General features: G+C 39.2%; 1 protein-coding gene across 1 annotated transcript in view; it reads left to right on the forward strand.

Moving 5' to 3' along the window:
- zfpm1 (zinc finger protein, FOG family member 1) overlaps positions 1–18,438 on the forward strand; it is a 128,101-nt gene that overhangs the window by 42,614 nt on the left and 67,049 nt on the right. The window contains exon 2 of the mRNA XM_074678029.1: positions 17,007–17,153. Within this exon, the coding sequence (XP_074534130.1) occupies positions 17,007–17,153 (147 nt within the window). The remainder of the gene's footprint in view (positions 1–17,006; positions 17,154–18,438) is intronic.

Consider the following 18,438-nt stretch of genomic DNA (forward strand, 5'->3'; position numbering starts at 1 on the left):
TGATTAATTTGTTTAATAACAAAGTAGATTTTTTATTCAATTACACATATTTATTCTTCAACATATAACCTTGATGTGTTCATGTCCAGCTTGGAAAATCATCACCTCTTCCACTCTCTCACCGTCACAAGGATGCATTTAGGTACCTAAACCTGGTACCCTTTGATTTTTTGTGAATCGGTTCTCGGTACTTCTGACAGAGTTTGGATGGTACTAGGGCTGAACAATTTTGGAAAATAATCTAATTGCGATTTTTTTAGACCAATATTGCAATTGCGATTTAGCATATGATTTTTTTTGGGGGGGGGACTTTATCTTCCGCATTGTTCACTTAACACAAGTTTTAAAAAACTAAACCAAGATATATAACAACAGTTTAAAAGCCAAACAAACCACAAAAATAAGAAATTTTACTGTTGTTTTTAGGACATCTTTACTTTGTGTGGTTTTCCCTGCTTTTGTTATCACCTCTGTATTTCTTGCATGTAAGATTAGGGAGAGTCACACCCACTCCAGAGAGCATGAGAGTCACATTAAAGGCACAGAGAGTGTGCAGAAAAGACCTTGTAAATGAATCCCATCAATAAATTTCACAGCCAAAACCATGTCGGATACAGGAATGACCTTATTTCACCACAAACTGTGTGTGTGTGTGTGTGTGAGTGTGTGTGTCTGCATGTGGAAGTGTGTAAAAATTCTCACCATTTCACTCAAGGCCAAGTCCCTTTATATCAACAGTGAGGAGCAGAGATATGGAGAGAAACACTGTCTCATATGATTTTGGGATGAACTGCACGACCTTGTGCGCATGTTAATGTGTGTGTGTGTTTGTGTGTGTGTGTGTGTGTGATGTTCTTAACCTCTTTTTCAACCCTTTATGACACGTTATGTCTTCGAATCCTTATACTCTTTAAAAAGTGATGACATTATGTATTGAATCTGCACAGGACTGTTCCCACTGCTCTCTGTGTCTCTGGAGAATTTCCACGTTGTGAAGACGAAAGTTGTGGAATTGTTCAGCAGTGGGAACCGTCTGAGTGTGTGTTTGTACCAACCTTGTGTTCCTGCTCCTCTCTGGCCTTGCCTGGGTGTTAGGTTTTGGTATAGGGGGGTGGAGGGGAGGTGGGGTTGTGGTTGTTGTAGATAGGGAGGGATTCAATAAGTAGTTGAATCAGCCCCTCCTCCCTCTGTGGATCTTAGGACGGTGGGAAAGTTCAAATCTGCTGCTATTTTCTATCTTTTATCAGCCGGGCTTATCAGCTGCCTTTCTCGTCTGCATGCCTGGCTTCAATAGTCCAGGGTCTCAGCTCGGGCTGCTGGGTAACTGCTCTCCGTCTCCCTCCCTCAGAACTCCTCCCCTCCTGTCTCCCTTTTTTTTGGATTTTTTTTTTGAAACACCACCTGTTCTCTCCTTCCCTCCTTTCTCTCCTCCACATATAATCACTTTCAACTTATTAAACGTTTAGAAAATGGATATGATGTCCCAGTTTTCAGAGGTTGTTGCTGGTTGTGTTAACTGGTGATTAAAGTAGGTTTGGCTTTATTTTTTCAAAACACACACACAGCGCTGGAAAAGTCTCACACAGACACTTAATACTGAATCTATGTTCAACTATGGCCTCGAAGATTCTCAGTCTTGAAGTAGGGGAAGATCCAATAAAGGAAATCAACATGTCAAAGTGTTTCATATATTTCAAAACAACACTGTCAAAATCATAATCAAGTTTTATTGCCAAGTAATTTTGCACATACAAGGAATTTGACTTGGAGTGTCGGTGCAACAATTTACAAGAAAATAACATGAACAGCATCTGAGCAGTTGTTTAAATGAGACAGAATTACTAGCTGTACACTCTGTATAATAAAATATAGAAAAAGTTGAGATATAAAATATACAAATATACAAAAATATAAAAAATAATAAAATGAAATAATAAAGAATGTTTGTAGAAAAACAAAAAAAAGTGACAATAATAATGAGAAACAGAGGATCATTTACTGAAAAAAATATAAATATATTCAAAAATATACACAGCATTTTTTGGGTACTGCATTTTTAAAAGTAGTGAATCTCTTTTAATTTTATGCTACAACTGACCTGACTCTGATTTTAACAAAAGACAGAGTATGAATGAAGAAAGAGAGCAGCATTAGCTAAAAAAGTAGTGTGGAAGAGTTTTTTTCAGATTTGCTCATCTCACCAAACCCACAGCTCTGCAAAGCTGGAAGGTGAAAGATTTATTATTTTACTGTCACTGTGTCCTCTAGTGTCATTATCCTGTTAAGTTTGTATTAATACCTGGTTTTCTCCCTTATTTTCAGCCTGTGTGAAATTTTTTTTTTGGATTGGTTAAAAGCCCAAAACAACAGAGATAAAAAAGCAAGCACAGCAACCCATCTGAGGACGGAAAATCTAACATATTTCAACACAGCTTGTTGACACTGTGGCAAAAAACACTAGCTTCCACCTCAGGCTGTTTATAGGTCAGGGTGTAATGCCAGTTAGTGGGCACAGATGAGGGAGCAGCCTGAGAAGCTAATGGGCCCAAAGCATCTCTGGATAGGAAAATGGAGAAACATCTCACATCATAGTGACTAAAGCCATCGAGAGCACTACATACGTGTACATTGGAGAGTCTGTGTAGCTCTACGATATCCCATGAATGCTAACGTGTCATTTCTTTGCCCGTCATATCTGCAGTTTCTGATCCTGCTCTACGTTCTCTGCTCATTTGTGCACAGAGCAGTTAAGTGACTGAAGCCGAGCGTATTATGTTGAAGTTGGAGCTGGAGGAGATAAATGTACAGCAAAGCAGGCTGCGATATCATATGAATGTGGTAAACACAGGAAGGCATCATGCAACCCACACACAGGGTTTGAAGTTTTTGATGTTTTGATGTAGTTACATTTATGAGGAGATCAGATTTAGGCTTCTGTGTAGGTGCAGGGCAGTGAGATCCTAATGTGACTCAGGCTTTAGTTTCAAAGTCAGATAAGACTCCTCCACTTCTGGTCAGGGTCCTGAACTCACTGTCAGAGTCTAACTAGCATAACCACCTGCTCACTATACATGCAAACATGTTTGTATATTAGTTCTTTGGGACCACTCTGTGCAGAACAAAAATACAAAACAAAGGTACCTATGTTGTTTCAGAGTTATTTTGCCAGCTTTGTTTTAAAGTTTGAATTTTTAGTATTTTGACATCTCGAGTTACTGTTTTTTGTTTCCTTTAATGGACAGCAGCTCAGACTTTGGGTTGCCTGCTCACTAAACCCTCAGGTTGATGTGAAACACACCCAGTTGCTGTTTTAGGGGCAGTAATCCAACATGGAACACAGAAAAGTGAAGAGTTTGTTCTGATTGAATTGACATCTGTGATACGAAAGCTGGTGTTTTTCTTCTTCTGAGAAATGCGAACATACGCGCAGTCTTTCCCTTCCTTTCTTATCATAATGCACACATGTTCACTCCTCATTAGATTTGTGCTGTATTTAAACCGCAGACTGCTGCTCCTCTGTGATGTGTGTGGGAGTGAGGCGTCCTTGAGGAACATGAAACAGTCTGTCAGGGTGAGAGTGTCTGAAGTGCTGCCAGAGAAGAAACGGTTGTGAAACAGAATACCAGAGCAAAGACTTGATCCGACACATCAGGAGCTTTTCTCCACACTGTCAGTAAGCAGGAAACCGAGCAGACGCTCCACTGATCAGGGTAAACAAATAGTTAGATATTTGGTTAGGGATCTTAAACATCCCATTTTTTTGGACTTAACTAAAAGCAAACACATTGTGTTCAATGATTTTCTTCATCCCTCACTGTCCACTCTTCATGATATTTCATTCCTCGACAAACGAGCGGGAAAAATCCCAAGAACAAAGATGAGAGGCGTATCAGACGTAGTGTTCAGAGACAGAGAGTGTCTGACTTTGTGTTCACAAGACAAGCCTCTATTATCTCATCTCTGCCAAAAGTGATGAAATCTGATGAAATGCAGCATCTCTAAAATGTTATCACACGATATCAGCCATGTGATATGCTGTTGTTGTAACAATGTGTGTGTTTTTTATTCATTCCTGGATGATCATTTTCTTTAATTAATTCTTGTGCATGCAGCTCCTTGAAGAAATCCTAGAGGGATTTTAATGGTGCCGTACCTAATCCTATTCAGCACTCCGCTGAAATGAACAGTCTTTTTTGACTTTACCCCAAGGATCTGTCTTTGACCTCAGAAATAACTCATTTAATGTGGAAACACTCTTTTTTCTTAAACCAATGTCAGTATTTCAAAGTAAAAGAAACAGACTCCTACGAATCAAAAATGTCTATTTCAAGGGTCTTGGCTGAGAGAGGCTGTAGCATTATTTTTTAATGCAAGGGGAAAATGCAAAGTGATGGGTGATCTCGTAAATTGAAATCCCATCAGGGTGAGCAGGACCAAGAGGTGTTTGTTCAGCAAACAGGATTCACCAAATAGAAGCTCATAATATTCCCACAGTGCAACAGAGGTGCTCTGTGACTTGATTTGACAGATATCTTTTATATCAGGTATGACATTATTCTTTCAAAAAAGCAAGTGTTAAAAGTTTGGTCTTAAAAATTCTTTAATTACTGTATAATTACAAGTTGTTTTTTTTGTGAGTGCCATCTAGTTTAGTTTTTTATTTTTTTTTATTTTTTTAATAAATTTATTGGTTTAAATATACAGAGACTGCACAATACTAAACATCAAGAGAGCAGCCCTGAATGACAGTGATGCTGAGTAACTGGACGATAAACATCAAAGCAAACATAAAAATCATAATAAGATTTTGATGCCAGGCCAGAAAAAAGCGTGTACTGAGCTAAAAGGCCTAAATGAACTGAAATAAGTAAATAAATTCAGGGATTAAAAAATGGTAAAATGAGTAAATTGATTAGGACATTTATGTAAAGCAATTACAGACTGAGGTCAGGAAGCTTAGAAGCAGGAATGTCCCAAAAGTGAAGTGCATGACTTTAAGCATCTGCATGAATTATTCAGAGTAAGAAAGTCTGTCTCAGACACAGAGGACATGTAAAAAGAGCTAGTTTGAGGAGCATGTTTGGTGTGAAATGAAGACGCTCTGTCCAGGGGTAATTTTCCAGGTTTAAGAAGAAAACCAGCCTTATTAAAGAAGAATCAGCAGTAAAGAATCCGGGTACGGATGATAGATGGGGTCAAAATTTTGCAAATAAATACCATCCCCATAGACTACATGACTGACATGAAGACTGCCCCCACAACAAAAAAAAGATTTGTTAATGTTTTTTGATGATCTAACAGCTCCAAACTCCTGTTGACAGAGTATGAAATCAAAAGAGAAGCAGATTCCTCTATGTCAAAACTGACTTTGTCCTTGCAGTCCTCTCACACAGGTGTTTGTGTGCTGCTGGCCCGCTGTGTGAGTACGTACAGTACTGGTTGGGGTGCTGCTGTTACATGGCAGGCCTGCTATCAGGTCTACAGTAACACGGTGTTGGGACACAGAAAGCAGCAGCAGGGAGATTTATTTCAGCGACTTTATTTCGCTGAATCGTCCTCCTGAGAGGCTCCTGGACTATCAGATGGGCCTGCTGTGAAGAGGCTGCTGATCCACTCCTCCAGGTTGCTTTTCCTCTATGGGAGGGGGGCATGAAGGATACCCCGACACTGGACCATCCATCACAGCCAGCACTGTTGCAAGGCACCGTGGGTATCCGTGGTGCTGTATCACCACTATCTGCCTACCTGCCCTCCTCATGCCCACGAAGCAAATCCCTGCTCCTCAGAGGACAGAAACTAATTGTTGGTCTCTCTTATTCTGTTTCCATTACACCCCATCCCTCCTTTGCTGGCCGGCTCTATCGGCGTCTATCTCTCCGTTTCTGTGTCTGTGTCTCTCTCCAAAGGGTCCGCCAGTGTCCCACCCCGCCGTCTCCCCAGGACCTTTATCAGGGAGACAGCTTTGCTCATTAAGGAGTTAATTTTCTCACTCCTATCTCTGATTAGTATAGTCAACCTAAAGCACTGTGAATTCTTTAAATTTTCTTCCTTGTTATCAAAAAAGGCAGAGCGAGAAAAAAGATGGGAATGGGGGGATATTTAATCGGTTAAGTAGTCTTCCTGGGGAACTAGATTTCTCTTTCTCCCCCCTTTTTTTCCTCTTCCCAGCAATGTAAAGAAATCTCGCTGAAAGCCGGCCCAGCTCAGTAATTCAGTTTTTAAAGCACAAGGATGGAGGGAAGGAGGGAGGAGGAGGAGGTGGTGGAAGGGGAGGAGGAGGAGGGGTGATGGTAGTGGTGGCGGGAGAGGGAGGGAAGAGAGAAGGAGAGAAGAAAAAAAAAAAACGACTTGATGAAATTCCGCTATCAGCTCCGAACCAATATGCAAAATATCTCGCTGGAAATCAAATAGCTATTATGTTTTCATTTCCACGTCGGCGTATTTGCTTAATGAAGAGGAGACAGATCAGACCGGCAGAGAGAGTCTGCAGAAGCCGATAACCGCCAACGGCTCCCAGCTATCCGCGCAGAGTGACGCTCCCAGTCACTACGCTTTTTCACTGAAAAAAGAAAAAGAGGAAGGGATGGAGGAAGGGGAGGGAGAGAAAGAGAGGGAGCGAAGGTGATAAAGTATGAGGGAGAGAGGAAGAGAGCGTGAGTGATATTGAAAGGGGACGGAGAAGAAGAAAGAGAGGTGGTGTCGGCAGCGGTGGAGGGGGGTAAGAGGGGATGAGGAACGGAGAGATAATGGCAGAAAGAGAGGAAGAGGAGAAGAGAATATAGAGGAGGAACTGCAGGTTGGAATGGAGGGAGATGAGGAATGTGGAGCGCTCAGAGCTGGAAAACTGGGAGCTGCAAGTCTGGAAAGCCTTGAATTCTCTGAACTTAAGGCCTTGGAAGGTTTTAAACACCACCAGTTCAAGCACTTGAGAAAGCGCTTTTAATTTCATGAATATTTTGTGGCTGGTGTGAAATATTTGAAATGTCAGGAACAAACTGTACCCTGCCTTATATTTCAATGCAAATTTAAGGCCTTTGATGTGCTGCATTCAAATGCATCACCTCTTTTTCATGATGGTTCAATCATTTATTTACCATTCACAAACCATCATGTGTGCATGTGTGTGTGTGGCAGAGCTTTAACATGTTTTGCTTGTGCATGCAGGACATTACTCCTGTATTTCTGCGTTTCTTCAGTCTGTCCATTTCTTCACACAGTCGGTGTGAGCTTTTTAATTACCTGCAGGCATGACAGCAAACATGCTGTGCATGGAATTATAATCTTTTCAGGTAGACCAAAAAAAAAAAAAAAAAAAACCTGCGTTGATGTTTGAGCATAAAAAACCTTTCACCTGAGATGTGTAGGTTATTTTGTGCTTCAGTTAAATTATGACACCAGTGAAGTTCAAACGGATGGTGTCAGCAATGATATTGTTAATTTGAGATTTTCAGCCATTTTAAAATCAAAAAGGTCAAACACATACGCTGGCTACTTCAATGTAATGATTTCTGCTCCCTATCATCATTCATGATGTCCGATGAAGAGAGGTTGGGATGTTTTGTGCTCTTTGTTTGACAGAAGTGGGAATTCAAATAAGCCAATGTGAGGACACTAACAAAAGTAATGAATTATTTAAAGTCCTTTGATATTTAAATTATCATGCAGCTCTGTTTTAAGGAGAACACACTTTCTACAATGCTGCACAACCTTACTTCACTACTACTAAATGCATGTGGGTTGTATTTTGGAGACTGTGTTATAACGTGATCCCACTGTTCCAATAAGGTAAAACAAAATGAACCTGTTAAATGTAAAGTGTATTGGTCAGGGCTAGTTGGCCACATCCTTTTTTTTTTCTTTTTTTTTTTATCCGTAATGTGATTTTTAGAGAGATTTTTTTCAAACAATTTGTTTAAAATTTCCTCATTTAATATAGTTTGAAGTTAGCATTTCAAGATTTGGGTGCAAAGAGAAACAACCAAACAGGCCCCAGTACTCTGTTTGGTTTTCTGTTTTATTTTGAAAGTCCTTGGCTCTATCTGTAGGTCTGTTTCTTAAATGTAGCTTTTATATTTTTCATTAAAATAGAGCTTCACATTTTCTGTAGATTTAGTGAAAGCTAAAAAATGATGACTGTGTATATTGTTTTGCTTTTTTAGTTAATTTTTTCAGGCCTTTTAAGCCTTTTAATCAGAGAGGTCAGTACAGTGAAAAGAGCAGTTAACGGGGCGACATTTGAAGTGAAATGTGAAGAAGAAGCTGCAGTTTGGGCTGTAACCCAGGCTGACTACTCAGGAGCTAAACCCATTGTGCGTGTGACCTAACCTCTAGACCGTACCGGCTCCTCGTGACACTGTATTTTAGATATATTTTGAAACTTAATGATGAAACAAATCAGATTATTTAAAGACACTATTAGCCATGTGAACTGACAAACACTGCAAGCTCTGATGAGCTATTTCTGATATTGTATGAATTTAATGATAATTAGGATTTAACACATTATAGAAGTTTTATAGCAGCCTATTCTTTGTACCAAAGTATGATAGGATGAATTATTCCACATCCGGAAGTAAAAACCATATGCGGTTTGGAAAATGTAAAACTGTCCATATAAGATGCTTTTCTCCTCTTACCACTCAGAGTGTTTTACATTATCAAATCAAATCAAATCAAGTTTATTTATAAAGCACTTTTCATACATTAAAAGAAATGCAGCACAAAGTGCTATACATGTTAAAAACAGTCCCCGCCCCCCCCATTATGACACATTCATTCACACATTAGTGTTGAATAAACCTTGTGAAACAGTTCAAAGCTGTTGAGAGTACTTAAAGAAAAAAAAAAAGTAATGTGTTTGTTTCTATAGTGGCACAAAGGCAGCATGAGTTTACTTACATACATGTCACAAGTGATGTTATCTGATAACGACAGAGAAATGAGCCTCTTACCTCCAACACCTGACTCATCCTATAGTTATTCTGCCTCTTATTATAAGTATAGGTTGTACCAAGCTGTTGCACAGGTGCCTTTAAAAGCTCAGCTTGTTGTGTGGAGAGTCTTTTTTTCACTGGTTGAGTTGGAGGTAAGTCCTTTTTGTTCATGTATCAACAGAAGCTACATCTACAGGCTTCTGTCCTGGTTTTATTTGTGAAGATGGTTTCAAAGGGGTGCATCTGAGATGCAGGTGTAAGAAATATTTAGAGGTGTTATAGAGGTGCAGGCCTTGATGGTGGATTTTGACCTCATCTTGGCAGCCATTACCTGTCTCCTATTGCTGCCCCTTCCTCAACCAGTCCCTGCAATCTGGGAACTTTATCATCATCACATTAGATGTGAAGATGTGCAGGATGGTCAATAAGACCCGAGGATTTTAGATCTGTTGAAAAAATCTATTGCTTTTCTTGAGTTTGTCATCCCCAGAGTAATCAATGCTTGGTCGTTAGCAGCTCAGATCCTAAAGGCTGAGGAGAAAAAGCTGATTTTTATTGAAGCTGAATATGACTGATCGATATCCCGGCCCGTGTGGAGGCTTCCTCTTGTGTGAGGGGTTGATGGGAGGCAGCGGTGGGCCATGGAGCTGTGATAAGAGCCCACGCAGTGTTGAGGGAAAAGTGCAAAGTTGATTAAAAGTATTTCCTCAGCAGTGGGTAATTCTCGTCGCTCTGATCAATAAGTGGCTCCTCTCCAGTGCGTGACTCTGTGTCAGGTACTGTAGTTTCTCTCGAGAGCTCACACATCCTCCTCTCCCTCCAATATTCTCCCTCTTTCTTTCTCTAAATATCCTCTTTTAATGTTTCTCTTCACAAGTCGGTGATTTTCTGATACAGGCGTGCCTTCTCTTGCTTTCAGGTCTAATGTATTTTTTTGTGCGGCGGGTTATTAGCGTGAGAGCGGCGAGGCCTGCGTCTGTTTAATCAGGCTTGTTGAGCACGCAGGTTTGATGTGTGTTGTCTCTGTGTTTAATCAGCGAGCTGCTCGCTGCAGGTTTGATGTGGACGGAGAGTTAATAAAGCAGTATCTTTGGTGCCTTCATCAGCAGCAGCACTTTGTTCTGCCTCTCCTCGCGCCTACAGACAGACAGCTGCAGTCTCTACGTGGCAGCTCCACTACTTCTCTTATTCCACTTCTGTCTTCTCTGTCTCATCTGCTGCTGGACATGATTCTTCCTGCGCCAACCTGATTTTTTTATTTCTGGACATGTCAGTGTCACATCTTACCTGTTGGTCTGTTTTAAGTGTTCCTCATAGTTACTTCAATGCCTGAAGTAATCAATTACTGTAAAGTAAATTAAGTGTCTGAAAATAGCGTATCAGTGTCCTAAGATTAGAGTCATTAGTTTGGTTCAGTTTAAAGACTTAAAATATTCCAGCCAGAATTCGGTCATCGCATTCATGCCCAGAATACGTATATAAATAAACTTCCCGTACACTCAGATTAAGATTGGTTGTTTTAAAAAAGACTACAAAGGTGTGCCACTTTGGCTCATGTAGTGGAGGGTGCACCCCATGTACAGAGGCTTCAGTCCTGGTCACTATGGATCAATTCTAAGTCCTGACAGTATGTAGTACATGTCATCCTCCACTTCCTCCACACATTACTCGTCTCTGTCAAGCTGTCAGATCCATTAAAGGCATACAATAAAGATCTGAAGTATCAATAATATAAATAAGTATAATTTTAATAACTAAAAGACATCACTAAGAAGAGATGTATTAAGTTTTCGGCTCTTATTTTTGGAAAGCTGGTTTGCATTCCTAGAGTGTAGACTACCCTATGGTTACAGTATGACTTCTAAAGTTTCCTTTTTTTAACTTGAGGATGTGTGTATTGATCAAAGTCACGGTGACAGTGGACAACACTATGACCTTGAAGATTTGTTTGTTGATTCAAATGTGTTCTGTCTTCAATGACTACTCAGAAACTCAGATACACTCGGATACATTTTATTTTTTAATTTACCACCCCAGTTTGCCCCCCCCCCCCCAAAAAAAAAAAAAAAAACTGTTATACACTTTACAGGATGAAAAAAAACATCCTCTAGGTGACAATGGGCACCAAATTCTAGAGATAGACCGATATGAATTTTTTGGGGCCGATACCGATACTGATTATTAGGAAGCAAAGAGGCCGATAACCGATATTTAAAGCCGATCTTCATTTACAGTCAAAGAGAAAATATTGGCGTGAAAAAATTTTGAACAATACAAACTCCAAAACTTAACTGCAATCAAATGCCTTCAAGCATATGTTTATTAAACAGTTCCCAGGCTTAGCAGCATGTTTTATGCATTTAAATGAACACTTAAAAATATGAATAGCTAAAGCTATCTAGACTACAGTAAATAAAGTTTCCAAAATTTCAATGTAACTGCAATAAAACTGGACAGAATTGACTTTGTGCTGCCTTTTACAGGCAAGTAATGCAGTTGAATTAATTTTCTGTTTGGTTTTACATGACTGATTTTAAATGACCATCTAAGGCTTCCATAGTTTAGACAGGGAGAAATTCTATGCAGACAAGCATCAGAGCCAAAACAACACAGTTTTGAATTGGTCTCATATTGGCCGTCGGATTTAAAAAAAAGCCCAATGCCGATATGCCCCAAAATGCCAAATATTGGCCCGATAATCAACCTGGCTGATAATCGGTCTGTCCCTACCAAATTCAGAACATACTGAAAGAAAGAATGAATCAAATGGTACCTTGTTTTGATACATGGACACATCTTTGTGACTGTGAGAGAGTGGAAGAGTAGGCGATTTTCCATGCTGGACATGAACACATCATTGCAAGTTTAACCCTATACATTGAAAAATGTATAGGGTTAATTATTAAAAGAAAATTAAAATTAAAAGAATGTGACATTTTATCATTAGACAAATTAATATCTATAACCACATTAACACAATAGTACCAGAAATTGGTACTGTTGAGCACCGATACTGATAGCCAGGTACCAGGCATCTATACAGTATTATTTCAATTTAGAAAGGTACCTATTTTTGGTCTTTAGAGACATATTAAAGCGTACTCTCAATAATCTAAAACAGTTACAGTGAAAACCAATCAGAGGTCTGACTGCATGCCTTCAAAAGACCTCTACAGTCAGAGAATTGAGCTTCAGTGTAGCTAGAATCTCTTCTTTATGCTCAACTGAAGGTGTAACAAACCTAACAGCAGTCTTACAAAGATCCATGTTAATTCAGAGGATTTCTTAAACTTCACTCTTCAGTCCATCACAGTCTTATTTCCCTGACATCCTCAAGTTTGGACACATGAACACGCTGTAGGCTGAACTTGATCTTCCTTTTCTTAAAAAGCCTCGAAAGTTCTGTGGTGCTGTTGGATAAGTCTCCACTTAAATGATGTCCCTCCTGCCAAGATACACATGTGGGCTATGTCTTTTTTATTATTTCTCCATCTCTTCTATGAGTTCAGTCCAATTTCCCCGTGCATATCACGCTGTAACAATTAATAAGGCTTTAACTTTTAAACAGGCCAGTGAAGTAGAATGTGCCGCACTTATCGCACTATCCTTTCTGCCAACTATCCCAGGCAGCAGGAGAGGGGGAAATAGAGAGAGAGAGACTATATTTCTCCTTGGATAAAAGAGGGGAGAAAGTGGAGCTGAAACTTTTCCACACCATTTGATGTCTGAAAGCAGTGATGCCGCGATTGATTCATTAAACCAGAGCTGTAATGAGGAAAGAAATCATAATTCAAACTTACATTTTAAACAGGAAATATAATTGGAATTTTATACAGAGAAGTCCCTTTGTACAATTATGATTAAAGGAAAATTAATTGTATGAAAATGTCCTTATAGATACTGAAAATTAGATCTAGCAAAGCTCGGGCGACACAATTCTAAAAATATTGTGTACAGGATCGATCTTTCTCTTTCTCCTCTACTCTTTTTTTCCTCTTATGAAGGTCCAAATCTAGCCGTGTTAATTTTATCTGAAATTACAGTGAACCATGCAGGCGTGGAAGTTGAAATTAGCCTAAAGATGTTTCATTTACAAAGACAGAAACACTTTGTCAGCCGCCGATTGTTTCCCGGCATTATCTCTTGCCTGCTTTTAATTGCTTTGGAAGTGAAATTAACAGAATTAGAAAAATTGCCTCTCCCTTTCTCTACAAGCTTCTTTATTCATGGGTATTGTTGTGTGCTTTGTATAGATTATAGACTCCTTTTGTTCCAGTATTGTAAATATATACGCCCCCCAGTCACGGCTTTAGCTCCGAAACAATCCCTCTGTTCGTACGACACAACCTACTGCAAATTAATTTACAACCTGTCTGGATTGGGGGGAGAAAGGCGGGAAATGGTTCTCTCCCTGTATTCATTTCACTCTGATTTAGTTATTCAAAAACAATGTGCCCACCCTCCTTGACTTTCCAGTACATCATTATTGTGTACGTGACTTGTTTTTTCCCTCGGCAGTCAGCAGCACATTCAGCTTCATCCCTAATCCTCTTAAAAGAAATGGTTACCCTGAATTAATAATTCTATCATGGCGTCCTCTCGGGAGAATCGAGCTTGTCATCCGCTGCAGATGAACATGCCTTTTCATAATCAGCAAGCCTTGAAACACTAATAACTATGAGTCAGTCTTTAGATATACACACAAACAGCCTGTAAATACAATAATCATGTGTATTGGAAGGTTTCAAAGGGGCTCCTAATGCACCGTCACGCAGCCTGCTGTATTCATCTTATAGGAGGACTATTATTAATGAAGCAATTTAAAAAAGTCACATTAAATCCATATTAACTGACTCCGTTTTTGGATGTAATCTTCAAACAGGCTAAAATAGATCAAAAGTACTGTATAATTACTATGGTCAGCAGGGATTATGAAACTGTAATTGATACAGATCAGCCCCGCACTAATCACTCTTTTAGCTACAATTTTAGGTATACTGTAATTTGGCTTTAAGGTCCCCCTTGGCTCCCTGCTATTAATCTTCTGGATTAGACCGTTCAGCGTGTCCAATTCTTGAAACCATTTTTTGAATGAGTCCAGTTATAAAAAAAAAAAAAAAGAGGAAGAAAAGAAGAAGAGAGAAATGGATCAGCGTGTTTAGGGTACTTTTCCCCTCCCTTTCTTTGGTGCATAAAATCATAAGTAGCTTGTTTAACAATTTCACTTCTCTTTGAGTTTTTAACCTTCCTGCACTGTGCGGTTTAGACTCAACACCCAGGGGATGACAATTAAACTCCAATCCCTCTCTCTGTTTGCAGACCTGGAGTGAAACAGCATCCAGTAATTTTGTCTGAGATCTCTTCTGTCCTGTGCTTTAGGAAGCTTCCTTCACAACTACACTATTCATGTGCAAAGTACAAAATAAGTGCAGTGTGACAGTGATATTTTTAATCTTTCCTCCTTTTTCTTTATACTAGGGATGCACGATATTGTCGGCACAATATCAGCATTGGCTGATAAAAGCTTAAAAACACGTTTATCGGTATCGGCAGATATGAAAATTTCTGCCGATATGCACAGCCGATAATGTGCTATTCAGTTAGGATTATTATTATTTTCCATCTGAAAAATAGGCTCCTTAAATAAAATGTAGCACTTCATTTATCTGCACTGCAGGGCTCTGTGTCTGTCACCAGGTTGTTACAGTAGCTCTAAAATAATCAAATGCAACTTGGTTATGTTTAAAAATGCATTGTACATTTAAAGTTCATGTGATGTAAAGAAATTATTTTTCTGTATTTCAATACTGAATGTCTTGAGTTTGAAAAAATAATACATTTCTTATTTATGGCAAAATCAAATGTTTTTTTGTCTTGTTTTATGTGTTTCTTAAACAAATAAGACCGTCACAATAAGAGTAACATATAAATTCTAGTTCAGGATAGACTTAGCTTTCTTTACAGTGAAAAAAACAAACAAACTTGTGATTATCGGTATCGGTATCGGCCAAAAGGGGTTCCGATATATCGGCATATCGGATATCGGCAAAAATCCAATATCATGCATCCCTACTTTATACCTTTTTTTTTGACATAGGATGAAACACTTACATAAGGATGTGCGTTGATTTACTGTAGTGGTTTGTTTCAGTAGCACAGGCTGCAAAATCATCAGCCAGGACAAATGTGCAGCTCCACAATGATGGGGTGACTCTAGATCTTAACTCTTAAGATGTATTGTAAAATTGCATTAAAATGATGTTTAACTTATTTCCTGGTTACCAAAGTGGCGTGGATGATGAACAGTCATAAAACAAACTTTTATATCATAAAAAATGTGTAGGGCTTGTATGATTAAGTGAAATACTCTATACATTGGTTAAATGTTAGAAAATGATGACTTGACTGTACAATTATTCATTATTATGTAGGGATGTCCCGATCCGATCACGTGATCCGAATTGGGGCTGATCAAGGCATTTTTCAACGATCGGAAATCCGAGAGAGGGAATCGGAAAAAGCCTGGGGCCTTAGTTCTTTTTTTCTAAATTAAAATGTGGAAAACAGCACATCATCATTCATTTTAGAATAGAACTTTATTTGTTATTATAACAAGTATAACGAAATTGCAAACAAGAAATTGCAACCTTATTGTCACACACATACAAGGTAATCTTGTGGTGCACCACTGAGAAGCTGTATTTTTATTTTGTTGATCCAATGCTGCACTAAGTGGAGAAAAAAAGCTATATCCATGTCGGCCAGAATGATATCTTAATTTAAATAAAATAAAAAAAACTCAAAGGACAACTTGTAGGAGTTTTTTTTTCTTTTCTTTTTTCCTAATGCATTGCTGAAAAATCAGATCGGGAAATATCGGGATTGGCAGATACTCAAAATAAAAAAATCTGAATTGTATCGGGACATCCCAATTATTATGGGATGAAGTTTTTTACTAGCATCAAAAAATGATTCAGTGACAGGGGGAGTTAATTTCGTTTTTATAAACATCTTTATGCCAACAAGGACAAAGGCCTCCTAAAAACAGCTTTCAATCATCCTCCACAATAACAAAGTTAACACAGACTGACTGAGCATGCTCAGTTGTGCTGCTCTGCAGACAGAGAGACAACACCAAATATGAAGCATCCAGGGGTTGAACAGTTTAGCTGCTGTTTACTGGTCTCTGTGGTTGATCAGTGTCAGACTTTAAAGGTTATCTCTGTCTCATCCATTTCCCTTACCATCTGTGTCTGTGATACAAGATGTGACGACTTAAAATCACTTGGTATGTTTATGAATCTGTTCTCAGCCTGTGACTCCCAGAATAGTAGTACCAGACTGTTTTGAGACCCACCAAGGGGTGGTTCACTTGTAAAGCAGCTCAGTGGCTGTCACAATTCATACACATGAGGCCAAACTGTGCACAACTTGTAGCTTCTTTGAAGAGTTTGTTAGTGTGTCTTTATGACTTGTCCTGAGAGGGAGCATCAAACACAAACTAATAGTGAGTTAAAGCAGCCTTTTTTTCTGCATGTGTGGTTTAATAAGAGGATTTTATGGTCAGCTGAGTTTGGTGATTTGAAAAGTGGTTTCAATGGTGTTTTTGGTTAAAAAAGAGGAAGAAGAAGTTGATCTCTAGAAAACTTTCTCTTAAATGTCACGTAGAAAGATCAACATGAGCCTGTCATAGAATAAACACTTATCGTAGAAAAACAGTGATTCAGCACAGTGACCCCGCAAAATATGATGCAACTTTACAGCCTTGTCGCTGCCATCTAAAGGAGTCTATTGCATCAATTCAGAAGCTTTGTACCTTCGAGTCATTTACACTCAGCAGTTTTAATGTGCCAACTGTGAGGCCAGGGTTTACACAAAGCCCTGGTCTAGAATACTGGAGTTCCTCTTTTTATCAGAGCGTTATTTTATAATTCCAGGTGTCTTTAAATTCCATCTCACTCAGTTCCACTTCTTCAGGTGTTTCAGACCTGCAGAGAAGGAGCTGGTAGAAGTAGATTGAACTGCACAACTACAGATCCAAGTGTTGATATTCCCCTCTCTTTCCTCCAACAGGTTCCCTCGGGGATCTCGATGGCGGTGAAGAGAACACACTGGACAATCTTAGCCTATCAGGAGAGGAGGGCGGAGCCTCAGACCCTGATGATTCAGCAGAGGGTGACAGCTCCAGCCCACCGCCGTACACACCTCTGTTCAATGAAGGTAAGAAGAGAAGGAAAGAGGAAAAGTCGAGCAGAAGAAAGTGTTACAGGATTCAGACACAGAGGGTTTAAAATGATGTGAGATTAAGTTGTAGATTCTTCCTGAGTGTTTGTACCTTCAGTTGTGTAACATTAGCGCTAACAGAACATATGCACCACACCTCTTTGTTTACATGCCGAGCTACTTCTGCTTCTGCTAATGTGACGTCATGTAGGAACACACACTGGGGTGCCAAAGTTACGCTGTTGTAGCTTTTACCATAAGGTGTAGAAAAGCTTTGCATGTGGCAAACTCTCTAGAAAAGCGAGAACAAGTGTTGTACTGTGACACTGACAACAAACAAACTCCACTTTTCACCTGCACACCAAAAACACTCCAGATGTGCAGCTCACTGACAGTTATTAGTGGTTATTACCAGATTTATCTCATCATCCAGACTCAAAGTCGTCCTCTCGGTGACTGTCAAACTGTTATCTAACAGGAGACATTAATGCTACACAGTGACGGCCAAAAACACTGAGGAACCTTTCAGAGGTCGCAGCTTTCCCACATGTATCACTCTTTTAGCTTTATTGTGTCTGAGCGAACAAAAAAAAATTCTCTGGGTTCAATCGTGGCTCCAGTGAATCTGCCCCCTCGTGCACCTCTTATCCCCAGCCTCCCCCTCGCACCGTGTGATAGCAGCAGAGTTTTCAGTCATATTCTTTTGACTTATTCAAGATTTCTCTAGCTGTGTTTTTTAATCTCAAAAATTCCTGCTCTTGTGAAATTTTGGGGGCTGGAAGAGATAAGCGTCTGTTGGTTGGCTTGGTTTGATAAACCCATGGAAATTCTGTCAGGTGCTAATCGAGACGAGATTAGAGATTAGCTGTGCTGTGTGTGTGCGTCTGTGTGTGTGTGTGTGTGTGTGTGTGTGTGTGTGTGATGGAGTGTTTGAGGTGAGGAGTGGGTTATGTGTGTATTAGATTGTATAAGCAGAGGAAGATGAGAAAACTCAGGCTGACTGAACATGTGAGCAAGATTTTCTGGTGATCTCAAACTGCCGGGGTATCTTTGTTTCTGCTCGGAAGTCAAAAGAGAAAAAATAAAATTGAAACAATGGATAAATGAAAAAGTCTTTTGAAGTATAAAGATAAATAACCAATCATAAATAGTAATATCAGTGTATTTTTTTTATTTATTTTTTTTATTTTGATTTTAATCAAAAAGATATTATTTAATTAAGAATGCTTTTTTGCACACATTTGATTGTTTTGTCTTCAGATTTTGTGTCTTCATTAAAAGC

The sequence above is a fragment of the Halichoeres trimaculatus genome, unplaced genomic scaffold (genome assembly GCF_033239565.1).
Source record: "Halichoeres trimaculatus isolate MK-OKI-2021-1 unplaced genomic scaffold, fHalTri1.1 fHalTri1_scaffold_10, whole genome shotgun sequence".
Classification (NCBI taxonomy): Eukaryota; Metazoa; Chordata; class Actinopteri; order Labriformes; family Labridae; genus Halichoeres; species Halichoeres trimaculatus.